General features: G+C 40.5%; 3 protein-coding genes across 11 annotated transcripts in view; 1 reads left to right on the top strand and 2 right to left on the bottom strand.

The window, feature by feature from the left end:
• Window positions 1-413: 413 nt before the first annotated feature.
• Window positions 414-19,438, top strand: LOC117959416 (protein FAM222A). 4 transcript variants are annotated; one of them, XM_034896563.1, is made up of 3 exons: window positions 414-735; window positions 8,829-8,994; window positions 16,824-19,438. In XM_034896563.1, the coding sequence occupies exons 2-3, from the start codon at window positions 8,865-8,867 to the stop codon at window positions 18,230-18,232; spliced, it is 1,539 nt and encodes a 512-aa protein (XP_034752454.1). In that variant the 5' UTR covers window positions 414-735; window positions 8,829-8,864; the 3' UTR covers window positions 18,233-19,438. The 4 variants fall into 4 exon arrangements, with proteins under 4 accessions (XP_034752454.1, XP_034752453.1, XP_034752452.1 ...); XM_034896562.1 differs by having other exon boundaries at window positions 8,826-8,994; XM_034896561.1 differs by having other exon boundaries at window positions 414-943.
• A 1,430-nt stretch (window positions 19,439-20,868) lies between these two features.
• On the bottom strand, window positions 20,869-23,716 carry LOC117959266 (glycolipid transfer protein-like). The gene is made up of 5 exons (XM_034896281.1): window positions 23,462-23,716; window positions 22,960-23,018; window positions 22,681-22,814; window positions 22,439-22,589; window positions 20,869-22,172 (listed from the first exon to the last, which is right to left on the bottom strand). The coding sequence occupies exons 1-5, from the start codon at window positions 23,562-23,564 to the stop codon at window positions 21,990-21,992; spliced, it is 630 nt and encodes a 209-aa protein (XP_034752172.1). The 5' UTR covers window positions 23,565-23,716; the 3' UTR covers window positions 20,869-21,989.
• Window positions 23,717-23,795: 79 nt separating this feature from the next.
• The window catches only part of git2b (G protein-coupled receptor kinase interacting ArfGAP 2b), a 17,459-nt gene continuing 13,396 nt past the window's right edge, over window positions 23,796-27,858 (bottom strand). For all 6 annotated transcript variants that reach the window (XM_034896274.1, XM_034896278.1, XM_034896275.1 and 3 more), the window contains 2 exons: window positions 26,360-26,423; window positions 23,796-26,082 (listed from right to left, as the gene is read on the bottom strand). In XM_034896274.1, the coding sequence (XP_034752165.1) occupies window positions 25,873-26,082; window positions 26,360-26,423 (274 nt within the window). In that variant the 3' untranslated portion in view covers window positions 23,796-25,872. The remainder of the gene's footprint in view (window positions 26,083-26,359; window positions 26,424-27,858) is intronic.

The raw sequence follows: 27,858 nt of genomic DNA, 5'->3' as shown, positions 1-27,858 counted from the left end.
TACATTTTTAAATAAACAGATATACAAAATATACACAATGCCAACAATAACAAACTACAGAAAACGATTCCTATATGTTAAATCATAAAAACAAAACAAATATTATGTATGATATATATGACATATCACTTATTGGAGGAACTACTTACTTAGTCAGCAGTACTTTTCAAACTATATGCTCATTACGCATTTGATTGGAGGGCATTTATCTTTACTTGAATGATAGGAATACTTTTACAACCATTGCTCCTAATCCAGATTACAGCTTTACTTTACTTTCAGCAGTGATGCAGCTCTCTCTTCCAGCTCTGCCCTGCACACCTGATTCAATTAAGAGTGAATTCAGCACTGCTGATTGGCTGAGCTCTAAAACATCTACTGTACAGAGCCGATGCGTATGTTTCATAACCGATCAGACGAGCTGGAGTCAAGTGAGACAAAAAGCTTGCATTTGTTTTGGACTAATTCATCAGACGTTCTTCTCCTTTAAAATCGTCCGCGAAGCAGCAACGTGCTTACTTTGACGGGTTTGGCATCACGATAACGGCCGCCTTCTCTTTCATGCGATTGGCCGAGCCGTGGGAATATTCTAATGCAGCCTTGATTGATTGGCCCAGAGCCGGTTTCAACAGTGCAGGGGACTCATTTCCATTCCGACATCACTCTCTGTGGCACACACGGCTTGGTCGACACAGCCGAAATGAGCTACGGGCAGCTGCACGGACAACACAATCGGTGAAATTATCTTCTATACGCGACTGTTAAATATGTCGAGGATGTAAAGTTAATCGAGCCAGTTTCATCCATGGATATATCTCCGGAGGTTTCGCGAAATCAGTGGCGAGATTGCTTTTGCAGAGGAAATACGCCTTCCGAGCAGGAGAACAACCAATCAGCCGTGGAGAACCAAAGATAAACAAGACTTATGATAACACAAAACTCTGTAAGACAATTGTTATGTTGACTATTTCAATCCTGCATGTTTAGGGGGCACTCTTTGGGCTCATGGAAAATGTTTGTCAGTTCAGACATTGTTTTGTTGTAGTCTATAGCCGAATTGATTTTTAACAGTAGCCTAGCTGTGTAACTACATGACAATAACAGTAGGCTATACGACAAATATTTAGGGTTGCAAAGATGCTACAGTGCCGGATGTCAGGATTCGCCCTGAAATTGATTTGAAGTCGACAGGAATAAAGTGATGAAAATGCCCAGTGCGCACTATGGATAGGAGCGTCTCGCCCTTATGTCAATGTCCTGCAATTGGCTAATGTGTATTTATATGGGCCGAGTCCAACTATGATGTCTGTAATTTTATATTCACTATAAGCCTATAGAATAATGTGTCTGTGGCAAACTATTCGCCAACATGTATTCAACAGTTAAAAAGGCCTATAGGAAACAGTAGGCCTAATTGGTGATTAAAGTATGAGTTAAGCATTTGCATATGGTAACAAAAAATAGTTTCTTAATGCTTTTTTTCTGCTCTGTTGTGAGCCAATACAATGTCTAGCTCATCCTTTTCATCCTCAAAAGACATCTTTGTTGGGATGAGGGTTTGCACAATGAAAGGCGCTTTATATGTCAGCATCTCAGTGGGTACGGAGAGTGCTTTGAAGTATATTATCGGTCATTCAGGGCTGCCTCTGAAGGTTTCCATTTCCATTGTCTAGAAGCCGGAGGTGGGATCATCGCACCTCACTGCACCAGTGGCAGCCGGGGTTGAAGGTTAGCCGCAGCAGAGGGGCCCATATAGATTATTGGCCAGGTGTGAAATTCTACCCCGCATGCTTTTCCTGCTTGTCCCAGCTCCTTTATTACACAGAGAGATGGGATGTCACAGCTTCCCACCAGAGACAGAGAAGGAAAGCCTGCAATTTGGTGTTTTATTGTCCCCTTTTTTCTGGCTTTTTTTCTTACCAACGAGAATAATACCCCAATTCCCCCTTGGTTTAATTTTATTTAGCGGTATGTGACTATCAGGAATAGGCTTATCTTTGTCTTATGATTTCATATGACCATATTAAAGTCATGACATTGTGACATGATTTACCACAATGTCATAAAGAAAACGTTAGTGCCTTATCCCACTTTCATCATAAAATATATTTGTTGGATTTATTTGCTATAAAATGTACAGTTTGGCTGCTTTTACTTAGCCAGCGAATGTTTATTACTAAATGTTTTTCTTGTCTTATAATCTAGACACCACTGCGTTCATCAATTCTAGACTGTTTAGACCGTACCTAGTCTTAATGACATATTCACAGTTTTGGTTGTTTGTTGAAAAAGTGCTTTGCCTGGGTCTGGAGTCGTTTGGTAGGCTTGTAAATTGCATCGTGTTATGAGCAGTCCATGTGCAGGTATCCCATGGGGGTTTTCCCTCTGATCTCGCATAACACCCCAGCAGTAATTCCAACTCTGTGAAGGGAAGGGATTTGTCATTTGGCTGCCTGCTTCCCTTTGCTTTCTCAGGAACGAAGCTGAGCTCTGATTTATTGTGAAGTTTCCCCAGGCTCGCTCAATCTCCATGCCTACTGAATTACTGAATGGAGGAAACAGCTCACCACGAGAATGACCTTTTCTTGGATGACTGTTACCCAGGCCAGTACAAGGACTGATTAAGGTCACGTCTTTTTCTGCCTTGTCATCCATAGCTTCACATTTAAGGCTGATTTAAGTATAGGCCTAGTTAGGAGCCGGACTGATAAAAAGGACTTTAAAAAATATATATGCACCCAACCCTTCTGTCCCTCATTCAGAAATAATGTCAGTGGCTTGGTCACTTAGCAGTTTCTCCCATGCAACCTTTGTTATCACCTTTATCTGCTAAGAAATGTCATGTGTAATTACAGGCAGCCTGCCATCTTTTGAAATCTGTCTAATTGGTCTTTTCATTCTAATAGGATGAGGGGGGGAGTGAGATGGGGGATAAGGGTGATAGGTTAAGGACTAGCCCTCGGAGGTCATTGGGGGAGGGGACAGGACTGCAAGGGGTTATTTGGAGCTCCGCTCATTTTTGTCTACATGATGGCGCTCAGTCATTACTTCAATTTATGATTAAAACTGCCAAATTGCAACTGATGCATCGTCATTTGAATGGAAAGGCAGCGAGATGATGACATTCTTAGATGGTCCAGAGATCAAAGACCTTTTTTTTTTCCCTAGAACATTTTGATGTTTATGTGATGCATGGTGGATAGCTTATCATTAGGTTATCCGCCACATTAGAGCCATAAAGGCAGTATTTTCTCTACAGTGTCTAATTAGTTTCATGTTTGCTTGAAGATTTTAATGACTTGAAGGAATCAGTGACCCTTAACAGTAAAGTAAACAGCCAGAGGACGGGGCTTGAGTTAAGGAGGTTGGGAGGATTGAATGTCTGTGTAATATAAAATAATTTCTGTCTGTCATTTTTGTCTTCTTTTATGGTTCTAACAACAGAGAGATTGGGGTCAACAATCAATTAAAATCATAGTTTCAGTCTTTTAAAAAAAGAACTCATCTTTCCACAAAACCTTCCTTGCACTTCAACCATCTGTTATCTTTGAAGTCAAGGTTCTCTAAAGGCTGGTCAGCATACCCATAGCTCTTTTGACAGTGTGTCTCAGTGTGCATACTGGGATAAGGATAAGATAAGGCTCTGTTTACCCTCTCATGCTACCTTGGCTTGGGCCAGACTTTAGCCCATGCACTGTGTGCTTTTTTTACCTTGGGACTGTTTGTGGGCAAGGCAGATTTGGGTCAGTCCAAGGCTTTCTACTCCCTACTAAGGCTGTTTTTGAAGATAAGACTTAATTGTGCAGCTTTGGATTAATCGCTAAATTGTGTTCTCAGCATCTGTATACTTACAAAGTTGCATACAAATTGTTATTGTCACAAAACAAATCTATGTTCAATATTGTATGATTATATTATATATTAATATACTATTAATATGTTAGGTAGGTTAACCACTTATCATCATACCAACTCTGCTATAAAACCCTGACTCATAGCAGTGGCCCTGTATTAACTCCAAAGTAAATGATTAATTGTTTGTCAAAACTGTAAACATCCTAGACTAATACTTCATGCTGGCAGTAGCTGCTGCTGTAATTAATGGTGCAAGCTCTGATCCCAGGGAGTTGGACTGCCACTGTCTTCGTACAATTTGTTGCTGTAGTGTTAGATGTTAAATTCTAGGTTCAGCCTGGTTCAGCCTGCTAAAGAAGCCGCTACAGTACGTATGTGGCCCGGCCCCCGGGCAGGTAGGGTTGGGTCGGACCACGTTGGATGTTTCATATACAATCACACGTTCAATTTCAATAGGCATTAGCCTTTTGCCCCAAAAAGAAATATGCATGAAATAGTGTAGAGACTGTTTTGTGATGTCTACCTGGACATTTAGCATGGCATGTGTCTGTGTCCAGACACAGCCATTAACGCTGTGTGATTTACACCCAACTGAATGCTCTTGGCATTTGTCTGAATATTGCCCAGCAGTTGTATAAGATTTTGTGCTTGCCCATGAATTGTATAAGAAACACTTTTAACACTGATGTAATACCTTTTTAGCTAATCTCAATGGAAGTGAGGCTCATTGTTATCAGCCTGCAGGCCTTGAGTGCTCTTGCGGTGTATAAAGTGACTCTGGGTTGTTTAGTTATCCTGTATGGGGACCTTTGTGTCCTTTTTTCCTCTATAGAAGAAGAAGAGAGAAATCTGGGTCCGTCTTATATGCTGCTCTGATACCAATTATGCAAACTATTATAGAATTTAACCAGGCCATCTCTTATCGGTTAATCCAGAAGTAATAGATTCTATTAAAAATGCAGTGTGTGTGTGTGTGTGTGTGTGTGTGTGTGTGTGTGTGTGTGTGTGTGTGTGTTGGGGGGGGATGAATCCAGAAGCTGCTGCAACACTGTGGTCTAATTCTGTCCGTGTGTAAAGAATACTTGTCTGGTCTCAGTTACTTAGACAGGCTCTTCCAGTGCTTACCTTGTAATTTCCCATTTTTTTGGGATCAATAAATATCTATCTATCTATCTATCTATCTTGAAGGCAGTATAACAGCCATGCATGATATACAATTTATTATACAGTAAGTGGATTGTTATTCATGTGCCATGTCCTGTTCATTCAAAGAGAGACCCTGATCTTTTCTTCTGTAATGACCAATTGGTCTTTGTTAATCATTTCTTTTTTCCTAAATTAACCTTCTTTTGGTCTGCCTTTGTACTCTTCCTTTTGCTCGTCTGCAGTTTTTGAGTGGAAGGAAGGAAAAACATTAGCATAGCACTCACATGCTAATCCACCCAGAGAGTGAAAAGACCTTTTCCATTATCATCTAATTATTAACTGAGGATTCTGAGAACTGCTAACAGGAGCTGAGACGGCAGGGTGGGGTGTATGTGTGAATGTGGCAGGGTGAAAGTGTGCATAGAGCCAGTGTGTGTCTTTTTCTGTGCTTTTCATGTTTGTGTAGAGGGAGCCTCCCTCTTTGCAATTTGCTTCTATCTTCGCTCTGACCCTTGATGCTGCACATACTCAAGACTCCAGAAGGTCATGACAGATGCTTTTGTCTGAGTCCCAGTATAATTTAGGGATTTACCCTGCTTTGATGGATATTCTTCTGCCGCCGCTTTGCATAGTGAAATAGGTCAAATGCACGGCACGGCACATTTTAGATTTAAAAAAAAAAAAGTTATCTCAAAAAATATAATATAACTTCCTTACTAATACAGCATAGATATGAATGGTGCTAGTTTGAACTAACAAACACCGCATAATGAACATTAAGTTTTTTTAGTTATCTCCCTATTAAACTAAAACAGCTTTTATAAAATATCTCTGTTAATGCCCTTATGACTCTTTAGTTGATCTTCTCCTTCTCCTGATCCCAGGACAGACGATACATTGGGGGCTCATTTGCATGACTCGGGAAAGAGGCTTGAAAAAATACATTTATCTGCTAAGACATCCTTGGGGGACAGTTAGATGGACTGGAAGGCACAATGTCTTTATCTCCCTGTCAGGCCCTCAGTAGACCACACTGCTTATCAGCTGCCCGAATGTCGCCTGAGAGGGGAGGAGATTATAGACCTCCTTGCAGCTTAAACTTTGTGCTTTTTATTATTATGCATGTTAGAGAAGTCCTTGAATATGTGAACTTGTAAGACAGGGGAAGTGCCAGAATATGGGCCTGGGAGGAAATTTGAGAAGTGAGACAACTACTTTGTAACCTCTATAATGTCGTGCAAAATGCAGGTTAGTTGCTGACTGGAAAGCTAATTAAAGAAAACTGGTTTGGAAGGGGGGCCGTTATGTTAACGACAAAGATTCTTGATCTTATTGTGATGAAAACTGCCATTTTTAAGATTTGCAGTTGCCATGCCCCTAATTTCTGTATTATTACAGCCACTCACTATTGTAAGATATCCTGATTTGACATTGTAAGAAAGTGCAAGACAGAACATTATATGGAGGGCTGGAGAATTGTTATTACTTGATAACTTAGCCCAGATAATATCATGCATTTTGGGATCACTTTGATCTCCTATCTCTCTTCCCCTTTTTTGGGTAATTCAAGAGTCGGAAGGCAATTTTAAGCAAAAATTTTCATAAAATCCCTTTTAAATTTACAATTTTCACACCCGGATAAAAGAAACCATCATTACTTGCACTTTATGCATCATGTCTAGCTCCCTTTTTTGCTTTCAGTGAAAGTTCTTTTTTCTTTAAGACTCTGCTGGCTTCTCTTTGAATTATAATGCTCTCCTTGGTATATTTTATTCCAGAAGCAAATTATGGGAGTAATGGAACGTATTCCAATTCACAGCTCATTTGTGCTCGGTAAGGGAGTTCCCTGGAGAAAGCATTTCGCTCTTGTGTTCCTTCTGCGTTTTCGGGCACCTCCCTCTTGACAAATGTGTGATAATGGAAGGGTTGTTGTGAAATTGCCATTGTTTTCTAAATGGAATCTGTCTGACCATGCTGAGGCTTTTAGCTCTTCAGATGTGTGTGTTCAGATGAGGCAGGTTGCACTGAACTGGGAGCGTCTACACTAGAAAGGGAAGGGTGAGAGAGTCTTTTTCTTGTGTATGTACATTGGCACCTGAGGAAAATGAAAGCCACCCTGTCTCTTCTTCCTTTTGAGGTGAAGGTAATCATGTTTCTGCAGCTTGTCGACGGAACGCTGTTCTGCGGTTAACTCACTTTAGCAGCCCTCTGGACGCTGAGGGAGAAATGAAATCAAAAAGAACCTTAAATGTGAAAAAGAGGCAATCTGACAGCTGTATGCTGCATGCTTATATTATCCTGTTGTGGACCACTGCTTTGTAATGAAATAATATGTTTCCATCCATAATTATTGGACTGACTATTAATACCCTATAGGTCTGTGATTTTTTTTTGCATAGATTCCAGTTACCTGACTATAAGGTACCGGATTCATATACAGGAAGAAGTAATTACGATAGACGTTTTTTTGTTTTTTTTGCAATGCTTGCATTCATACTTGGTGACTCTGCCTGATAATAAAAGAGAATGTCAAATGCTATTATTGCTGAAATATTCCATCAGTGCCTGGCTTTATCTTCAAAATGAAGATGGTGTGGTGAGGCGCCTTTTTCTTTCAGACACAGCCTCTCATTTCCTCTGACAATACTTAACTCTGCAAACAGCACAGCCTATTTTAGGGAGTGAGCTGCTTTTAGCTTTCTCTGCTGATCAATACGGCCAGAAATTTACAGAAGACTAAACCCAGGTCTCAGCACTAGTTATAAATTGAAACACAGAACCCGAGGCTACAGGAGGCCTTGTAAGTGATCTGTGTGAATGCAACCGACAGAACAAGGTTGATAACAGGAAAGAGCCCTCAGATGGAGTAGTCATTATATGATATTACTTATTTGAATGCACACTCTAAGCAGTTTAAAAGTGGGGATCCTAAATTGTAATATGGTAAAAGGACCCGAGTGGTTGCAGACTTCCGTAGGCTGTTGAAGCAACGTGGGCAAACGAAAAAGAGGAGAGCCTCCTATGGGGTTTTAATGTTCTCTACCAGCAAGCTTGCAGTTTTTCTTCCAACATCAAACTTAGTTTTGATGCTAGAGTTTGTACGTGTTGCATATAATTTGATGTCTTTCCAATCTCAAAGTTGCCATCTACTTTTCATCCAGTCATCCTGGAAACTGTGCCTGAGCAATCACAAAAAGACATGAGAACAAAACTGATTAGGGCTCAAATAATCTCTAGTGAAGTGAAAGGTTTTTGACCTACGCTAGATTCATTGTTGGATGTTAATCTCAGTCTGATGGTTACTCCACCACTTTGGTCCAGACTGAAATATTTTAACAACTATTTAATTGAGTCCCGTAAAATTTGGCACTGACTTTTGCGGTCCGCAGAGAATGACACCTACTGACTTTGTTAATTGTCCGACTTTACCTCTAGCACCACCACAAAGTTGACATTTATGTTTAATTTGATTATTTTATTGATTGCCGTGACATTTTGGTGCTGACTTTTAACAGTACCTCATACCTGCAAAACTAACAGCATTCCCACCAGCCTCAGCTGTACTTTGTGTTCTAATGTGCTAATTAGCTAATTGTGAACATAGTTAATGAGTAAATGCTAAACATCAGCCTGTTACCATTACCATTGTGACTATGCTAATGGTAATATTTAGCTCAAAGCCCCATTGTCTTGAAGCCTCACAGATCCACTAGCATGGCTGTAGACTAGACTAGGAGAAGTACTGTATTGTTTAATCACTATATTTTATTTGGTGTTAAATGTATTGGTTATACAGTTTAAACCTGTTTTCTTCTTTGTTATAGCAGGTTAATCAAGGCTGTGTGCAGCCCTAGAGAACTATCATGCTGGCCTGTATCCAGAGACGGCAGAATCACTCGTCGCAGCGTCTGGCCTGCACACCCAAAAGCCTTGATGTACCTCCACCGCCATTACTGCTGTCAGTACCATCACTGCAGCCGTGCAACCACAAAGGTGAGTTTATGTCACATGTGAAGACATTTTGCCTAAGAGGACAGACGGCAAGATACCAGAAATACACAGTTTTTTACGAACATAGAAAATACTGGTAATTAGTAGGATCTTGGTCACGTTAGTGAGTTACATGTTAATCAATCATGTTCATGTGTACATGAAGCTCATGCATGGTTTTAGCGGGGTGCACGGAGATTTTACTTACTCTGAATCTTCTAGAATTCAAAATAATGGGCTTCCTGATGATGATGATGCCTTTTAAGTGGGCTACTAATCAGTGTGCTCCTGCAGTGCATATGCATGCAGGTCAAAGTGGACTCCAAAATAACAGAGTTAATCAACTCACGTGCAGGGTTACTAATGATGTTCACATTTTGTGTAGAAAGTGCTCCCTGTCTGTGTTGTCTGACCTTCATCATGACTGATTATACTACAGTCACTGAAAGGTTGAGTGGGTGTCTCAACCTAACCTGGACTGACATTTGTGATTAGATTTCTTTCATTTAATTGATTGAGCGCGACTTGTTTGCAGATTTGGTTCATGGTCTGATACGGCTTTCTTAATTTGGGTTACATATGGGTTGCATCCATATTATTTGTGTAGTGGTCCAAATTGCCTTGTTTCTTCCTGGACAGTCTAGATTCACATAATGAGATCATAGTTCAACAAAGGAAGTTATTCTGCTGTGGTTTCTTTTTCTCGGCTGCCTTAAAATATTTGCTGATGCCTTAATATTTCTATGCAGGCTCTGGTTTGAAGCTATATTGAAGATCTATAACTACTTATAGTGTAATGGTTCTGCTGGTCGACTGGGGTCTCATTGAAAGCAAGAGCTTGCAAATATTTAACAGTAACATTGCGTGCATTCAAATTTGTCTCTGACAAAATAACTGTAATTTGTCTGTCAATATTATCTTAGACTACTTGATCTCATCTGACTGATCACTTGCCAGTTAATTCTTTTTTTTCATTTGCATGATGCTGTGCATTCTCATACATCTATCTTTGTTCATTCATCATGACATCTGATCTTCCATTGAGTATGCATAACATTGTAAATGTATGTTTGGGAAGTATAGAAGGCACATCAGTGTATTCAGATGACCCTGTAGTAATCAGATTGCAGTGTCACTTGCACATACACACAGGTGTTTTCACTTATTCTGGATAGTTAGACCGTTTCTCAGGTGGACCAATGCTAGAGGTTTTCTGAGGTCACCTAACTCCATGTACTTAAAAGAACCATAAAAGTTTTCTTTCTTGATCTAACAGGTGCCACAAGATTAACAGGAGAGTCCGGGAAATGTATAAATTCCCACGCGACCATGAGACGAGGTCTAATCAGCAAAAAATAAGGGAAAACACCTGTGTGATCAGGGTGCCAGAAGGTGTAATTAATAGAAGGAAAACGTGGATTGTGTTTTACAGTGTTACTTGCAGCCGCACAGCCCGTTTCTAACTTGACTCATATTTGAATTTTTGAAAATCTCTCCCTATTCCACTTCATCTCCCATCTTTCTTCTCTGGTGAAATGCTATTTTGCTTTCTTTGCTATTAAATATTAATTAGGAATCACTGGCACACTTGTCTGCTAAACGCTGGAACAGAAGGGCCTAGTTTGCCTCAGGCAGAACCAGGGGTGCGTTTCTTATTCGGTTTACCTGCAGGCCCCCCCCTTTTGAGTTTTATGTACTGCGACTGTGCATAGTGCAGCACCCTCCAGCTGTAGCCTGACATTTCAAGCACAACCGCAGGGAATAGACTGCTGATGGGAGCTCGGTCTGTGTGGCCCAGGCTTCTTCATTAAATGAGTCGCTGTTGGATTGAGTTAAATAGGGACTTTAGTCGTTGCTGCACTGTCGAAAGCCAATTATCATTTTAAGCTATGAATAAATGGAAGGCACGTGGTATGAAAACTCGCAGCCACACCAACCCATGAGAGAGACTTCTGAAAAACGAGCGTTCGGAATTATGTGATGAGAGTGAATGAGAGCTGTTCTCCTCTCTGCTATCTCAGTTTGAAAGCAGGGGCTGGAAATGCTTTTTTCCCACGCTGCTGGCCTGTGCTCGGGTCGGCTTTGAGAGGGGAAAGTTTGCCCATGCTGGGCCAAGAGGCACAGAAACAAATGAGGACTGACACTGGTGCAAAGGAGAATTCGCAAGAGCCTCTTCGAGCACACATAACTAAGTGTTCAGCCCTGATGTTACTCTGTTCTGTGAGCAGCCTTAATGCAGAGTTCACTGACATGGAAAGAGGGAGCCATGTAAAAATGGGGTGAATGTATTTTTATTTTTGTGTTTACGGAAGAAGTTTGTGAGTAGAGAGTTTAGTTGAGACTTAAGAGCATATGTTCTGGTGTCAGCATGTCTACTTTCACCACCTAAACCATCTCTATCTAACCTCTGGGTTGCTAGGTTAGGTAAACCACACGAAGGCATTTACTGGCAATATTCTTTTAACCTCGTGGAAAATTAATAAGAAGGCATCTTCATATAAGTCTGTTGAGTCAAATGACTGTTAATGAATATGTAAGGGGTCATTCAGTGACAAACCTGGGGAATTGTCATTCAACTATAATCTTTTTAGCTATCTGTCAGTGCATTGTTTTGGTTTTATGACATATTTCCTACATCTTATTTATAACTATCTTTAGCTTTTACCCAGTTAGCAAAATGTTAGCTCTGTGACTGGATGTGTCTCATCGAAATACACTTTGGGAGTCGGAGTTCATGTCTGGTACCTTCTACTGTTTCATCAAAGAACCAGATATTTCACACACATTCAGTTCTTCATCTGAGTCACTAAGATGATTTCTGGCCAAACAATTGATTAATTAAGCTTTAATCTGTATTGCTTGGATGTTTAAAATGCAATTGAAAGATGGAAACTGACTGAAACAATCATCACAATAACAACAACCATTACAATATTCAATATAATTAGCATATAATGATATATATGATGCAAAATAAAAAATAAGTTTATATTTAACTTTGTGGCCTAAATTGAGAGGGAGAGCCTGGCAGCTGCTAGTTTTGATGTTCTGCTTTGTGACTGATCAGCAGATCATTTGCAGACGCTCGCTCAAAGAGATTAATGAAGTGAGGGCCAATTAATTAGATGGTTCTAATGACTGGGCTTATTGGGCCAACTGGGTGCATTGAGGAGGTTTCCATGGTAGTAGAGACATAGATTTTAAATGTAATGTGAATGTGCTGTGCTTAGTAAATCAGTCCCTGGTTATTAAGGTAGGTCAGAGTATTTTAAATATCAGGATTATTGGTGTGGTAAGCAAGTATTTATGCCTGCCTGAGAAGCACTGTTCTGTAATTAACTGCCGGTTCTCAATGCCATGTTCCTGCTGAGGATTAGACGCTCGTACATATTATCTCACCAAAATGTTTCACTATGAGTCTTTAGCGTAACAGCAAAGACCTGTGGGATTTCGCCTGACACTTCAACCAGTATGTATGGATTTTAACAAGGAATCATTTATGAATTTTTTGTTTTATCTCATGTGAGAATCATATGTAGTGGCCATTCTAACGATTTTCTTATGTTAGCCCTCCGGGTATCTAGGCTAATAGTTGGAAGCCGTGGTTTTGGAAAAGCAATGAGCATGTTCAACTGCCGTTTTCAGCTCTACCTCTGGGACTTGTTTTGCCCGTAAATTAGTGATTAACTGAAACTGCTCCGAAACAATGAGGTCGCTGCTCTAATCTGGGGGGAAATGGCTTCAAGTGTGACCACGGGAAGAAGATTAGCTCAGTTTAAAGTGGCAGAAAGCTTTGAGTGGGATTTTATGGGGGTGGTAATGAAAGGCTGTATATATACCACGGTATGGTAAGCACCAAATGTTTTATCTCTCCTGAATATTTTCATGCAAATATTTCTCTTTTTCCACACACACACACACACACACATACACATACACATACACATACACATACACATACACACACACAAACACAATAAATTAGGCCTAGTGGTGATGGAGAGTTTATAATTGGCCCCCCACCCCCAACTGTGCACTTCCCCTGCATGGAAAGAGGAAATCAGGATTAGGTGTTTCCTGTGAAAGTGTGCCAGTTTCACTCAGCATGGTGCCACAACAGTTGAGCAGCATGTTTAATGTGTGGAGCCCCTTCCAACCGAAAAAACATTCAAGCCCAACCGGACCATTAAATCTAGGGTTGTAGATCACACATCAGTGTCATTATGGAGATTTTTGCAAAAGATAAAAATACAAACAAGCTTTTTCAATCCTATGTACTTAAGTCAAAAAACAAGTGGATGGAAAATTTTAGGGGTCAAAGAATTCAAATTCGTAAGCCTTTTCAGACGTGGTTGCTCTCAAAAAGTGCCTGTCGTTATTTTCTGTGCGGTTTTTCTTCCACCTCGGCACCTGTGCTTCCTGTCAGGCTGAAGAGTGAAACAGCGTGCAGTCTGCAAGTTCAGGGTGATTAAGTGCTTAAGGTCAGACTGCTAATTATCTCTGTGCCGTTCTTACCTGACAACACATAGCTGCCATTTCCCCCGTTGTCATGTGAACAGCCTCATATTTGTTTTCATTTCTCATCTGTATTTCACAGCACAGACTTTTGTTGTGCGACCACAATGCCTCTCAACAAATAAAGACAGGAAACCATTTCATGAAGAAATGTAGAGTTGACAATCTAAAGGAGAACAAGTTGTTTTTGTTAACGCACAAATGCTGACCTCTTTCAATTTTCAGTTTGTCTATAGTGTATGCAGAACATTTCTTTTGGCCTATGCTTATAATTACATACAAAAAATGGATTAATGCAAACCTACTTTAATATCAACATGAAGAATATAATCTCCTAAAGGCAACATGGGTTGATTAAAGGAACCAAGCCCATGTTGGAATTGTATCTCAGCCGCTTTATCCGCTAGGTAAAAATATATATGAAGTTACATTTACATTGTTATGCTGGAGTTCCAAATGCCTGGGTTTTATAAGAGCCAAATAGCTGATAGCTGAATAGCTAATTATTGCAGCCTAATAATAATAAGTAAGACACTTGGGGTTCTGACTTCTTTTGTACATTTCTACTTGTTTGTTTGGTTGTTTTCAGGATAAAGGCCAATATGAGCTGGGGTGAGGGTGCAAATAACCTCCTTGGACACCTGCAGAGCACCATAAAAGTGCCGTGTTATCAATTATCACTTTCACTAGTATGCATGTGCCCTCATGTTGAGAGTTTGGGTGAGACAGCAGCCTCTAGGCGCTTGCCTTCTTGGCACTTTCAAATGGAAACTGCAGCTCTCATAGTGCCAGAATGTAATTAATGAACCACACATTTTAAACACTATTTGACTTGGGTTTGTTTTGCAGGAAGGTTGAGTGAAGGAAGCTAATATTGTGAAAAACCACTTCAAGATATACTTTTCTTTACTGCTACCACATGCTTTGGGAAAGTCACTATAGGCTGGTAAACAGTAACATGCTGTGCTTAGTTTACTTCCATTTAACACGACTGATTGGTAATAAAGTCCCCAAGATTGAAACAATTACCTCTGGTTGTAATTTGGTCATGGTGCTTCTGATCTCCATTTTAACTTTGCATTGCTTGCTTCTGTCAGGATCAGCTAAAATGATCCCCTTTTGTATGCATGCATGGTCCTCAGATGATTAATATGTGAATAAAGAGTGGGGAAGGCCTATTTGCTAATGAGGTTTCCATAGTGCCACATTAAGGCAGCCACAGTGGGAAGTGCAGCTGTGTTGTGTCTCCATGGCTCTGACAGGGCTGTAATCTCTAGACTAACAATATCAGACACCCTGGGAAGAGGTGTTAGCATTCAAAGTGTTTGAAGTGTTGGTGGAACAGCAAGCCAGTTGCAGCAAGCAAAGGCTCGACATTTTAAAGAACAAGCAACCGCCAAAATGCTTGGTTTGCTAAACGATCTATGTTTTGGTAATTGAGCAATATTATCCCAGGCAGTTGATTTGTGCAGTGGTGTCGATGCTGGTGTGTGTTGGAATCATGATATTTTGAAATGTGCCATCGCTTTTCATCATCTAAGCTCCTTTCAGGTGGATATGAACCTCTTCTGCATATTGTTTATAGTTATGAATATTCAGCTTTTGGCCTAAGGCCAGAAACCATTATTGCAGCTGTTTTTTTCCTGTTACCTCTTTCTCACATCTCAATGTTGTGTACAATCTGAACACCTTTTCAACATCCCATTATGTCATGGTTTTCTATAGCAGCACTAAACTGTGATACATAAAAAGCAGTGTTTTGCTTTGTTGTATTTCTCTGTAGAATTCATTCATGCCTCTAACACCATGGTGCGGTTCCTTCGGCTCTGCTGGGAGATTGCTGGATGGATTGAACGGTCCACCTTACAGCTTTAAACACCCAATTTCTTTCTTTCATGAGATGGATCTTGTAGATTGAATCATTTTCACAGACGGGAGGCTCACTGTAGGCCCTGAAATGAAATTAACTCCCAAATCAATTTGAAATGGGAACAACAAGTGAGCTTTTCCCTGCATTGCTGGAATTGGTTTTGTTATTGAAAATTAAGTGAAGTGTTTTGTTTTGTTATATTTTGCCCTTTCATTGCAGATTACAGCTTTGTTCTTTTGCCTGGTATGATTTCCGCCGATCTAGGTTAATTTTAGTGCCTTTTCTTTTTATGCCAGGAATTCTATAAAACTGTCACTCTGAAAGGTGGCGGTAATTTCTACCAGGTGATTTATTGTTTTTAAATGGGGCGCCTTTCCACCTTTTCTTTGTCGCTAGGAGTTAAGCAGCTGTGAAATTGCCAGAGTAATAGTGTTTAAATCCAATCTTAGTTTGTCTCGTCGGCTTTGCCCTTGCACAATTCAATCTGCAGGGCTCATGCTCTTTTTCCATCTGCATCAACTTTTCCTTCACAGTTAGGGCTCCAAGCTTTTACAGTAGAATCGGTTCAGGTTCATAAAAGCATAAAGTGGAACCAAATGTCATAGGGTGGAATTGAGGATGCCCGAATAATTACAAAATGATTGAGAGAAAGAACCAAAAGTAGGGTGTGGAACAGCGAGGAAGAATTTTAGCATTTCGGCAAAATTGTGGAAATATTCAGCAGTGTTCTTAGAAATGAATAGCTACCTGTTGATTTTTTTTTTGTAGTTACTTTAATCAGGTTCCTCTTGGCTCCTACAGCTAAATGCCATTAAATAAATCTAATTGGAGCCATTTCATTAAAATGATGTCCTCCCTCTTTTCTTTTGCCAATTCTCCTCTTCTAATTTCCCAGGGTAAACTAACTTTGGGTTGAACTAACTTAAGCGCTGATCAAACCGTGCTGGAGGTCAAAGTTGTAGTCAAGACCACCAATACCTAGACCAAGTCATCACCAAGACCAGTGTATCGGGACCCATTCAAGACCAAGATCAGACCAATGCGAGTCCCAAACTGTAGAACAAGTTACAATGTAAAAAAGCTAACCATATGCAACAATAGAACACCATTTTATATTCTTCTTTCTTCAACTCTTTTATTTCCATAAGTCTATCATGAGAAATGCGTTGATGAAATAATCAAAAGGCAGTTGTGGTCTTGAAGGGTTGTAAAATATTATCCCGATAAAAGTGAGTAAAAATATGGTCGATTCCGAGACAAGACCTTCAAAAAGTGACCGATCTTGAGCACTACAACACTGCTGGAAGTGTTTCCCTCCTAAAAATTAGTTTATACATGTTGATTTCTGCCATATTCTCTAAAACAGGTTTGAGATTGAAAGGAAAACACAAGATTTCTCAGCGCTGCTTGTGAGCTAATCACTTGTCTCTGTCTGCTTTCTTCCCAGGCGAGCCAGCCTCCATGATTTCTCGGTATCCATCTCCTGCAGAGTTGGATGCTTTTGCCCAGAGGACCGCCAACAGCCCGCTGTCCATCAAAATCTTTCCGTCTGACATCCGGGTGCCGCAACATAAACAGCTTAACAAAACAGTCAACGGGTTAGACACCACAGGCCAACACTACAGCTCCTATTCACACCCGTACTCAGGAGGCTATCAGGGTTTGTTGGGCATCATCAAAGCCTCTGTGGTAGTCAAAGGTGTGGTGAAAAACTCTGAGGGCAGGAGGACTAAACTTGCAAACACCCAGACTTCTGTGGCCCCGTATAATAATCCTCTGAATAACAGCTACACAGTCAGACATGGTCATAAGGCCTATCATACAAGCTCATGTAAGCCCCATGGTGTTCCTATAGAGACACTTTGTTCTAGCACAGGGATGGCCTCCAGAGATCAGAGCCTGGCCCCCCAGTCTGAGCTGGCAGAGGTTCAAAGCCTGATGAGGCAGATGAGCAGAGTTCCCCACAGCCAGGCCATGCAGCTGGGGGGAGAGGCTCGAGCCAGCCCCTCTCTGCAGGCTGTGGCTGCAGTGGCACATTCAGACACAGACTTTGTCCTAGGAGTGCAGCCCCAAAGCAATCTTGCATTTACAGGGGCAGTGCTACCTACACAGAGTGCAGACATAGCCAAAGCAGGGTACTTAGAGAAAGGAGACTACACAATGTGGCAGCATAAACATCAAATCCAGCAGCAGCAGGCCTATCAGCAGGGAGCAGTGAGGATGTACAGCATGAGTAACATTGCTCAGAGGCACAGAGCCGCAGAGGCTAGAGTTGGCCAGTCTCCTGAAACCTGCCTCCCTTTGCCATGCTCCTCGCAGCTGTCCTATAGGCCGCACCCTGCCAGCATGGGGGCTGGACAGGAGCGAGTCAGCAGCTCCTCTCTGAACTGTGCCGCCATGCAGGCGGAGTTTTCTGTCGGACAGCACTTTGCTCCTCTCTGGGACAGTGTCATGGCCACCCCCGATGGTGACTGTTATGCTTCTCAGGTGCTGGCAACGGGTACATGTGCAGCCAGGCCAAGAGACGTGGGGCTGTCGCATCATCATCATCTCCAACCAAACTGCCATCAACACCACCACGCACAGAGACACCAGCCACAGCTCCACCCCCATCTTCCTCCTCATACCCAGGCTTACAGCACAGACCAAAACCTATGTTGTGGGCTGCCTAGTTCTAGCCTGTGCCATGCTGCAGTTCTTAGCAGCAGCCTGCAGTCTCTGGAGTGCCTCATCAGTGAGATCCAGCCTCCCTGCATCAAAGAGTGCATGCTGGGCCGTGGGTACGACGCCATGGGGATGCCTCAGCTACTGGAGCACCACCAGCAAACCCACATCCAGCTCCCCGTCTACAGATAAGATATGGCGTGCTGACGCACACCGGAACACAGAAGTGACAAACCTTTTATAGACAATGGTGTGTCAGCTTAGACACCTATGAGAAAGAGACATGCCTTTTTAGTTTGTGCATGTACTGTATTCGTAGAAGGCTTTGTGTTATGAGCCTGAAAAGGTAAGCGATAATCATGATTTAATAAACAGGTTTAGCTTATGGACTTAATGTTGTATTTTTATATCTTACATGGCCATTAAATATGCCTGCTGTTCCTCATTCAATACTGATGCTGAGCACCTAATCAGAATTTTCCATGGTCTGTATATTTTGCAGGTAATTTCCCCGTAGGCCTTTTACAAAAATGCAAACTTGTTGAACGGAAATAATCATTGGTACTCTTCTGAAAACGTTCATTTGAATCTAGGAAGGGTCACTGATAACCGTTTTGTTATATTGTATATTTTTTACATAAAATGGCTTCTTTTTTGAACATTCCTTAACTATTTACTGAACTTTTGGTTGTCTGTGGCTTTGTTGTGCACATATGCAGTGCCCCATCTTCTGCAATATGATGCCAATATCCTGGCCACTGTATGAGGGAACATTTTGATCATTTGTATAGAAATGTGAATATGTTTTTTTGTTATGGAGCCACAGACAAAGTTATGTAATTTAACATCTTTATTGATTTAATGTAGTCATGCTCAGCACAATGTATTAGGACTGTTGCATATCCAAATCAACACTGTGGCAATTCAGGCCAAGTTAGATGTCCCCTTTGGTTTTATTTCTTTTTTTTTTTAAATTTGAAATGGTTGTTTAAACATTTTTCTTGAATGAACTAATCTCTGGAAGGTTGTGACTCTGTTGCACAACACCTGGGTATATACTGTATGAGTGCCATGTTGGAGAGCAGGTCACCTGAATCATTTACACTATCTTCTTTGTAGGGCTATATAATCTCTGGTGTGATATGCACTGTATGACTGAGTAGCTCTTTGTGTGTCTGCACTGGTTCTGTAATACTATTTATTTCTGTCGGCCTGTTGAGTTATATGGCAAACTGTCTATAATTATAAAGTGCAATTATTATATATGACAATGCGACCGCTCTCCATGAAGGATGTTGTTGAAATAACTAAATTTTGCAATGTATGATCCTTATCCCTCAATCCTTTTTTTCCTCTTCGTAATAAGGATTGTCAAATAAATGAGATTTTCTAAACCCAGCGCATAGTTTGTGTTATTACGTATTAGTTATTATCTGCCAGACACGCAGCTGAGAATATGGCTTTTATTATATTCATGAATGATAAACTAGTTGTGGAAAGATGAGACATTTTTCTGGATTTATTGCAAAGGGATTTGAGGCTTAACCACCTGGCAGGTTTTTTTTTCTTTTTCCCTTCAGTCATAGATCTCATTTTTATTAAGATCTTTCTTTTCACTGGAGGAGCTCAGGTTTATAATGTGATGTAAATCAATCCTTAGCTGAAAGATATTGGCCTGGTTCCTCCATAAATGAGTTGAAAGTGCTAATTTTGTTATCACAGTGAATTGCGTTAGACTAGATGGATAGCTGATGCTTGAGGCAGAAACCATGGAATACTTCAAAATACATAAGTGTAAATGAAAATGTTATATTACATTTGTGTATGAAAAATACATGCTTTCTCGAAGATAAATCCATAAGAATATTACCGTTCACGTTATGCAGAAATGGGCTTGTGCTTACCCAGCTATTGAATTGCTAATCTTAGATGTCGGCATGCCTGCACCTCTTATTTTGCTTCATTTGTCCTCCTTAATTGGATGCTATAGCAATAGCAGTAATGCGTTTTGGTCACCACAGTCATAAAATGCACACTCCATTACAAAACATATAAGCTAGATGGCGTGAATAATGGCATTAGATGCACTGCTGGGAATAAAACTGCAACATTCAATTGATGACCTCATTGCCGATAAAAAATATTTTTGGAGTTAAAGGTCAGGGGCTTTGTCATTGAGGCATTGTTGAAAATAATTTCCTCTCTTTAGCCTATTGCGTCCTGGCTTTGCTTGGAGCTTTTCCATCCTATCAGTCGAGACAGGCTAGGCCGCTCTGCTGATAAACCTAAAGGGTTACAGACATGCTCCTTTTGCTCTAGCTCAGACGTGATTAGCTCAGGCTCCTTTGGGAGGGCAACCGGAGCCACTCAAGCCTCCGGGACACACTTTAGATAAGTAAGACTGGGCAGAGGAAAAGGTTGGTCGATCAAGGGGATTAGGAGACATGAAGAAGAGAAGGGATTTTTTTTTCTGATTTATTGCTGTTTGAAAAAGTAGTGGTCAAAAATAATTTTTCAGCAGTGAGCCTGAGAAATAATTTCACTGAGAGCAAATAAAATTGTTGACCACCAGAAGAGCTTGTACAAACCTACTCTTACAAAATTGCAAATATAAATCAGAACTGCTCTTCAGAAAAAAAAATTAAGATCTAGCAAAGACTGGAACTGTATCTACGTTGCATTAAGTGTATGATTTTTATCACTGGACATAATTCATGCGGTAGCTCAAATACAAATGTAATTAAAAAAGACAAAAACTAAGTAAATATCACCACCTAGAGTAAAATGAATGAACTGTAAGTGTGATTTGCATTGTTAAGAGTCGCAATAAGTAGCATCACCTATATTTTATTTCCAGTCACACGTTAAGATTATGTGAAAAGAACACATTTGATCGTGGTTCATAATCCAAAAAGCAAAACAGCACATCTAGAAGTATTCAATCAGAAAATGCAGATCTAATAAATAATACAATGTAATTATTAATAAATGGGCGCATGATGTCTGCTGACAGGACAAACATTGTCATAATGTCTGAGTAAAAGACATCAGGTCAATTGAGACCATTAGGGACAAAATAGGCCACAGAAGAATACATACAAAACAAACAAGTGGACCACACCTTCAAACTCAACACAGACAACAAACACAGGTTAAACTCTCAGAAGAAAAATAGTTCTGGCTCTGGTAACTTTTGCTTTTTTAGGTAAAAAAAGAATTGCAAACATATTGATTCTGAGCTTGAAAACATTGTGTTTGTGTACAAAAACACCAAGGCACACGTGGATTAATGCACACTTGAAATGAGCTGTTTTAAATGATTTTAAATTACGTCAATTTGTCTTAAAATTGTAACTTCATGGCTCAAGAGGCAGAGGACATCTGAATGTGAGGCATTGACAGAAATGGTTCCCTGTGATAACAGCGTTACTGTAAACACCTTACAGTCTTGTATTCTTCTCTTGATGGAACATGTGAAAAACCCACCTGTTAATGTTATAAATAAAGCAGCAGCTCACAAGCAATGACATCATTCTGCATAATAGTGAGACCTGCACTGTTGCTGTAACAATGCTGTAATTACTTGACAAGAACAAAAACATAACCTTCTGCTATAATTGTTATCATCATATTAAGAACCAAAATAGACAGTAGTGACATTTAGTACAACAAACCCTTTTTACCTATCTTATTAAAAATACATTTGGAGTGGCCGGGTTAGCTCAGCTGGTAGAGCAGGCGCACATCTACTGAGAGGTTTGTGCCTCGACGTAGAGGTCAAGGGATCGAATCTGACCTCTGATAATTTCCTTCATGTCTTCCCCCCCCACTCTCACCTAGCTGTTCTATCACATAAAAGGCAGAAAAGCCCCAAAATAATCTTTAAAAAAAAAACTTTGGAAACTGGGTTTGTCTTACACCTGAGCGGTATGACAGATGTCCCGGGACATCAAACCGTGTAGTCCAGCTCTGCGTTCAGCTTTGTGTACATCTCGTAGATGGCATCTACAGTGGCCGTGTAATTAACTAGGAACTGACGCACGTTTATCAGACAGTCTTCCTCTTTCACTTCCTCTCCTTTTGACAGAGCCTTGAGGAAGTTTGATTTATAGGGCGCTGCAAGTAATGCTACCTGCAAGAGACAAAACAATATATATAGAGGCTCAACATAGAAAACAAGAAAGATGAAGTTAAATACAGGGTATGGGCACAATATTAACACGTAAACTATAATACAGCAGCAAAGAATAAGGCATTTGTGGTAATCAAAATAAACACAAAAACACAAACTACAGCTTCAACTGGGCTAATGTGTTGTTGGGGTCAGATTCTGTACATTCCTATTATAATATTTCCATAACTTTTTAAGAATAACATGAAAAGGGACATTTTTCTCACATTGAAAATCTTTTGAACAATCCAACCGTGGTATTTCTTCAGCGCCTGCTCATAGGCTTTGGTGACATTAACCCGAATTAGGTTGGGGTTGTTTTCATCTCTTTCTCCATCTGCCAGACTCTGGAGCAGGATTTGTATGAAACGGAGACCCCTGCAGGAGAGACCCAGTAAATACATTACAGTTCAGCAGCTGAATGGTAAACATACAGTAACGTAACATTAAGACCATGGAGTGCGCTCACCTTTTCAGCCACATCAGAGCTAACGTCGCTCCAACTTTAGGCCATTCTGCTGCATGGGCTTCTCGCTCTGCCTCAACAATGTGCTGCAGGGAGACATACTTCGCAGGATCCTTAAGATACACTCCTTTAATTTTCTGAAAATGCACACTTTGGTTAAGTTTGCATTGCATGTGCTGTTCCTTTAACCTCAAGCACATTCTAATATTCCTTGAAACAGTAGTATGAAAACACACCAATGTCTTACTAGCAGAGGTGTGAAAATACACAGACAGATCTTACCATTATATTGCCATTAATGTCTGATTTGATCACTGAAAATACATTTGATCCCAAGCAGTCTAAAAGAGAAAGAAGACATTTGAGAGCAAAGCAATTAAATATGAATGACTTCATCACACATGTCCCTGGCTCAGAGGGGGGGGGGGGGGGGGGGGGGGGGGGGGGGGTTACAGATCAGCCTTTACGTAAACAGAGGGAGACAAATGCAGTGAACGCAAAGTCCAGTTAAGGCACAATGGGGCCAATGTTGCTCTATTCACTGGGTAAACAAAGAGTTTCTCTATAGGCTAAACTGCCACAGCTGGGTCTGACCCCCACCGTATCCCAGCAGCACCACTTCTGGTATGTTTGAAATAAGCACGTCCTGGGATCAGACTAGCGGCGATTCACTTGTACATGTCATGACTGACATGACCAGTATGAACCGTGAACGCAACAACAGCGCGCCGTCTCAAGCACTGAATGATGTGTCGAGTTCAGGTGGAGGTATGTACGTACTCACCAAAAAATGAAGGAATATGAGACACAGCATCCAGGAACAACTTCGTGTCTATCGCCTTGTCGGGAGGCAGCTCTTTGAATTGGTTATCCAGTAAAAGAGACATAGTCCCCGCCGTGTGAGCGCCGTGATAAAGTGGCAATCGCGAGAAGCTTTCGGCTGAATAGAACCCGGAACTCTTTTTTTTTTTTCTTGTCAGATGGGTGGGGAAGCACCACCAGCCCCTATCACTTTCGTCCTTCTCCAAACAGGTGGGACATTATACATGGGCGTGTTAAAAACCCGCTGCTGGTCCACACAACACACACACACACACACACACACGACAATGAGCTCGTTGAGGTATGAATTATACTTTATTAAACCTAGGGCAGGGGTTGTTTTCAACCACAGATGTAGTAAAGCGCTGGGGTAGGGTACATGGGATTAAATGTCAGGGCTAAAACCAGGGGTGGAAAGTAAGTGAAAACACGCAGTTTTATTACTAAGCTCGTTCGTTCACTTAATTAACAAGAATTTTTAAAATCTGTAATTTGACTTTCATTTTAGAGATTTGGTCCGAAATAAAAGATTTAAAGCGAGACTATGCAACGTTTGAAAGAAGAAATAACATTATTTTTTTATTAAATGAAAAGTGTAACTCATACGCAATAAACTAAATACACAATTGCGCGATTAATCACAGATAGGGGTTTGGCCAAAGTCTGTATGGACTGGTCTAGTATGACCACTGCTGGCTCATGTTAGCAAACTTTAGATAGATGTTGAAGAATAATGGCTCTACTAAAACGTTCAAAAGCTTTGCATTAACATCAGTGCAAAAAAGGAGAATTAAAGTAATTGGTGAGTAATCACCCAAATTGTCTCTTCAGGGTATCCTAACACAACACAATTATAAAAACAATTCACATGTTCACATGAACCTCTTTCCCTTCTTATCAACCATCTGAGAACGTTTTCTTACTTCTACTTGAATAATATAGAATTAACTGTATTCCACTTATGCAGTGTATTCTTGTTCTCTTTCCACCCCTGGTTGAAACTGATCTCACACAGTGACACATAAGACCCAAGTTCTATAACACACACCCAAACTTTGAGGGCACATTTCTACTTTACCAGTGACTGTAAACCATAGCTGGACGTATGTGACCACAGGTAGCATCTAACACACTGGAGTTACAGCATCACACCGAGTAAACAGAGATCCCAAGGTGCCCACGTTACTGCCAGCTGAGACATCCCAAACCTCGGAACAAAAGTTAGTCTGCGAGGAGCATCTTGTTAAACAAAAGCTTATGAAAATAATCATTGATATTTTCTTAGAGGTATGACATACCATTTATAAATAGAATAGCATTTGGGTTATTTTGATAAAGAATTACATGGATACATATATCTTATATATTTGCATTATGCTCTTAAAATGGATTCAAAATGGATTCCACACAGGCCATTGAGGCCATCTCTGTGACTACTGGGTACACACAGACACACACACACAAATTGGTATGACTGTCACATAACTCCAAAAATTACTGATAATTAACTGAATAGTTTACTGAAATCACCTGCTGGAACGGCTGGATGGAATGAAGGTCCGCACACTCTTGGTACTGCTGGCCTTACGTGGTGCTCAATGCACTGAAGCTACTTTTATAATCACAGGTTTGCTTACTAAACAAACATTTGAACTCTAAGCAAGTGGCATCACAATGGTTCAAGATTAAAATACTGGCATCGCATCCTGTTGACATTTACAATGGCTATAGCAAAATAAGATGACGACAGTGGTGTAGCTTAAGGTTAATCTCTTCTGATCCTTGATGCCAGGTGTCTTGCAGACTTTTGTCCCCTCTGGCAGCTCAACCACGCCAGACAGCTGACCTCAAGGAGCACAAATGATGACCTCTATGTGGAAAACTACCACGAGGAAGGCTGCTAGTTTTTCTTAACTGCTTGATACACACACACACACACACACACACACACACACACACACACACACACACACACACACACACACACACACACACACACACACACACACACACACACACACACACACACACACACACACACACACACACACACACACACACACACACACACACACACACACACACACACACACACACACACACACACACACACACACACACACACACACACACACACACACACACACACTATTGCACTTTGGGATTTTGTGTGAATTAAGCAGTGAGGTAAGGGATTGTTACAGATTCTGCGCTACAGTTTTAAAGAGGTTTGTTTACTCTTAATAACTGTTGTTTGATACAAAAACAACCAAATTAAATAATGTTTTGATTGATCACTTATACTGATAAATGGGGGTGGGGAGGTGAACTATGAACTTTTTAGGGTGCACCAGAAATGTTTTGGGGTTTTAGTTAGTTGTTGTTTTCTTTGGTTGTCACAGTGACAAGTTGCTTGGCAGCTTTGGCAATGTCATAGGCGCACTGGATGACCTGCTGAGTGACCAGCTGGATGTCGGACGGGCAGGGGTTGAGCTCTACGGCCTTCTGGCACTCTCCATGGAGCCGACTGGCACTTGAAGTGAGCAGACACAGAGACCCGCGCACAGTCTCCGAGGACGGCCTCTGTGAGGGAAAGGAGGGATGATGGAGACTCGATAAGGGACTGACATGACAACGTTAATCAATAAACCCTCATTGTGGTCAGTGGGCTGTGTGTGTGAGTAAATATAAAACAAAGTAATCCAATATATGGTAAATATAAAAACTAAGTAATGCAATGAACAGGACCTACCTGATCTAAACTAGTCATTTAAGATTCCCTTTGGCTGTTTTCAAACAAACAACAAATCCCTTAATTGCTTGGGGAGGGACATGCAGCTGTTGATAGGAGTCATCTTACCTTGGGAAACAGGGCGGCCATCTCTGTCACGGCCATGCAGATCTTTTCTGAACAAGGCAGGAAGCTGCGGGAGACGGAGACAAAAAGGACGGATGGATGATCAACCCCACGGAGCCATGTTCAGCAACATCAAAGCTAAACAGCTACCACTAACATTCCTCACCATCAAAGTCAAAAAGAACAGCCTGAGGTCCTATCATTTGTGCCAAATGTATACACCATTTATGAATACAGTCCATTTTACACTTTATTCAAATACGTAATGTTAAAGTCTGCTGTTTTGCTCAATAGCACACTTTAAAAAAAAATCATAGACAAAGTACTTCATACTTTAACAGGTTTTATCCAGCCGACCTGGCAAAGAAAAAAAATGTCCTTTACTTTGAAATACAACTAGAGTTTCCCCAAGTACACCAATAAAATGTTAGACACAGAGCCTACCTACTGTATTTCATTATGTAACGTATGTATTTCAGTGGTGCAACATTCCATAAAGAAAAAAATCCTGAAATAACCAGCTAGGGTGAAATGCATCACAAAAGCACAAAAAGGTAAGCAAATATAACACTGGGTTAGTAGACAGTGCCGTTGTTGAGGCCTCGAAAAGAAAAAACAGCTATCATCAACTTCATGACAAAGTGAAACTGAAAGCAGTTTCATTTAGCAGAAGAGACTTATATTCTTAGAGAAGAAGCAAATAATCAAGCTTAGAACTTGGAAGAACGAACTATACTTTCATATTACGATAGTACGAGATTGATATTGCGGCGATATTCTAGGGTTGACAATTGGTGCTTTAACAAAATATCTTCACACTTAGATACTTCAGATAAATAATCATCAGTAATGTGGACATAATGTATAAGTGGGGAAAAGGCAAATAATAGAACAGTCTGGTAACCTTACTGTACTGCAGCCTTTAAAACCAGTAAGAGAATTATTTCATATCACGATATTATGATATCTGGAATCTAAGACAATATCTAGTCTCATATCTCGATATTGATATAATATTGATATATTGGCCAGCTTTACCATTTGAGCACATTTAGGAGCACCATGACCAGGGTTGGACATCGTTTTGATTTGAACAATTCTGATTCAAATTCTTCCTTTCGATTACGGTTCTTCAACGACTTGGAATTGATATTGCAATTCTTTGAAACGGGTCAAATGCATATTTCACACATAAGAGGAAAATATCTTTTTGATTCAATGGTGATTTTAAGTTTTACCGGATTTTTTCAGCGTAAAACTGCCACTTACTTTCAAACAATATTCTTCACAAAATTAAAACAAAGAAATACATAATTTCTGTGCCATTAAATGATTGTGAATACATGTAGATAAAGTAGGCTGGGATGAAGTGAAATGGATAATAGCTCTCAGCATGATTCAGCCAGGAAATTAAAGGTGCTCTAAGTGATGTTGGGTGACGTTACTCCTTGTTGACGTTCAAAGTACTTTCAAACAAAACGAGATTAGCTTGCCCCTCCCTC

Source organism: Etheostoma cragini, chromosome 16 (assembly GCF_013103735.1).
Source record: "Etheostoma cragini isolate CJK2018 chromosome 16, CSU_Ecrag_1.0, whole genome shotgun sequence".
In the NCBI taxonomy this organism is placed as follows: Eukaryota; Metazoa; Chordata; class Actinopteri; order Perciformes; family Percidae; genus Etheostoma; species Etheostoma cragini.
Note: the sequence above shows the minus strand (reverse complement) of the source record. Positions and strands in the feature narration are given on the sequence as shown.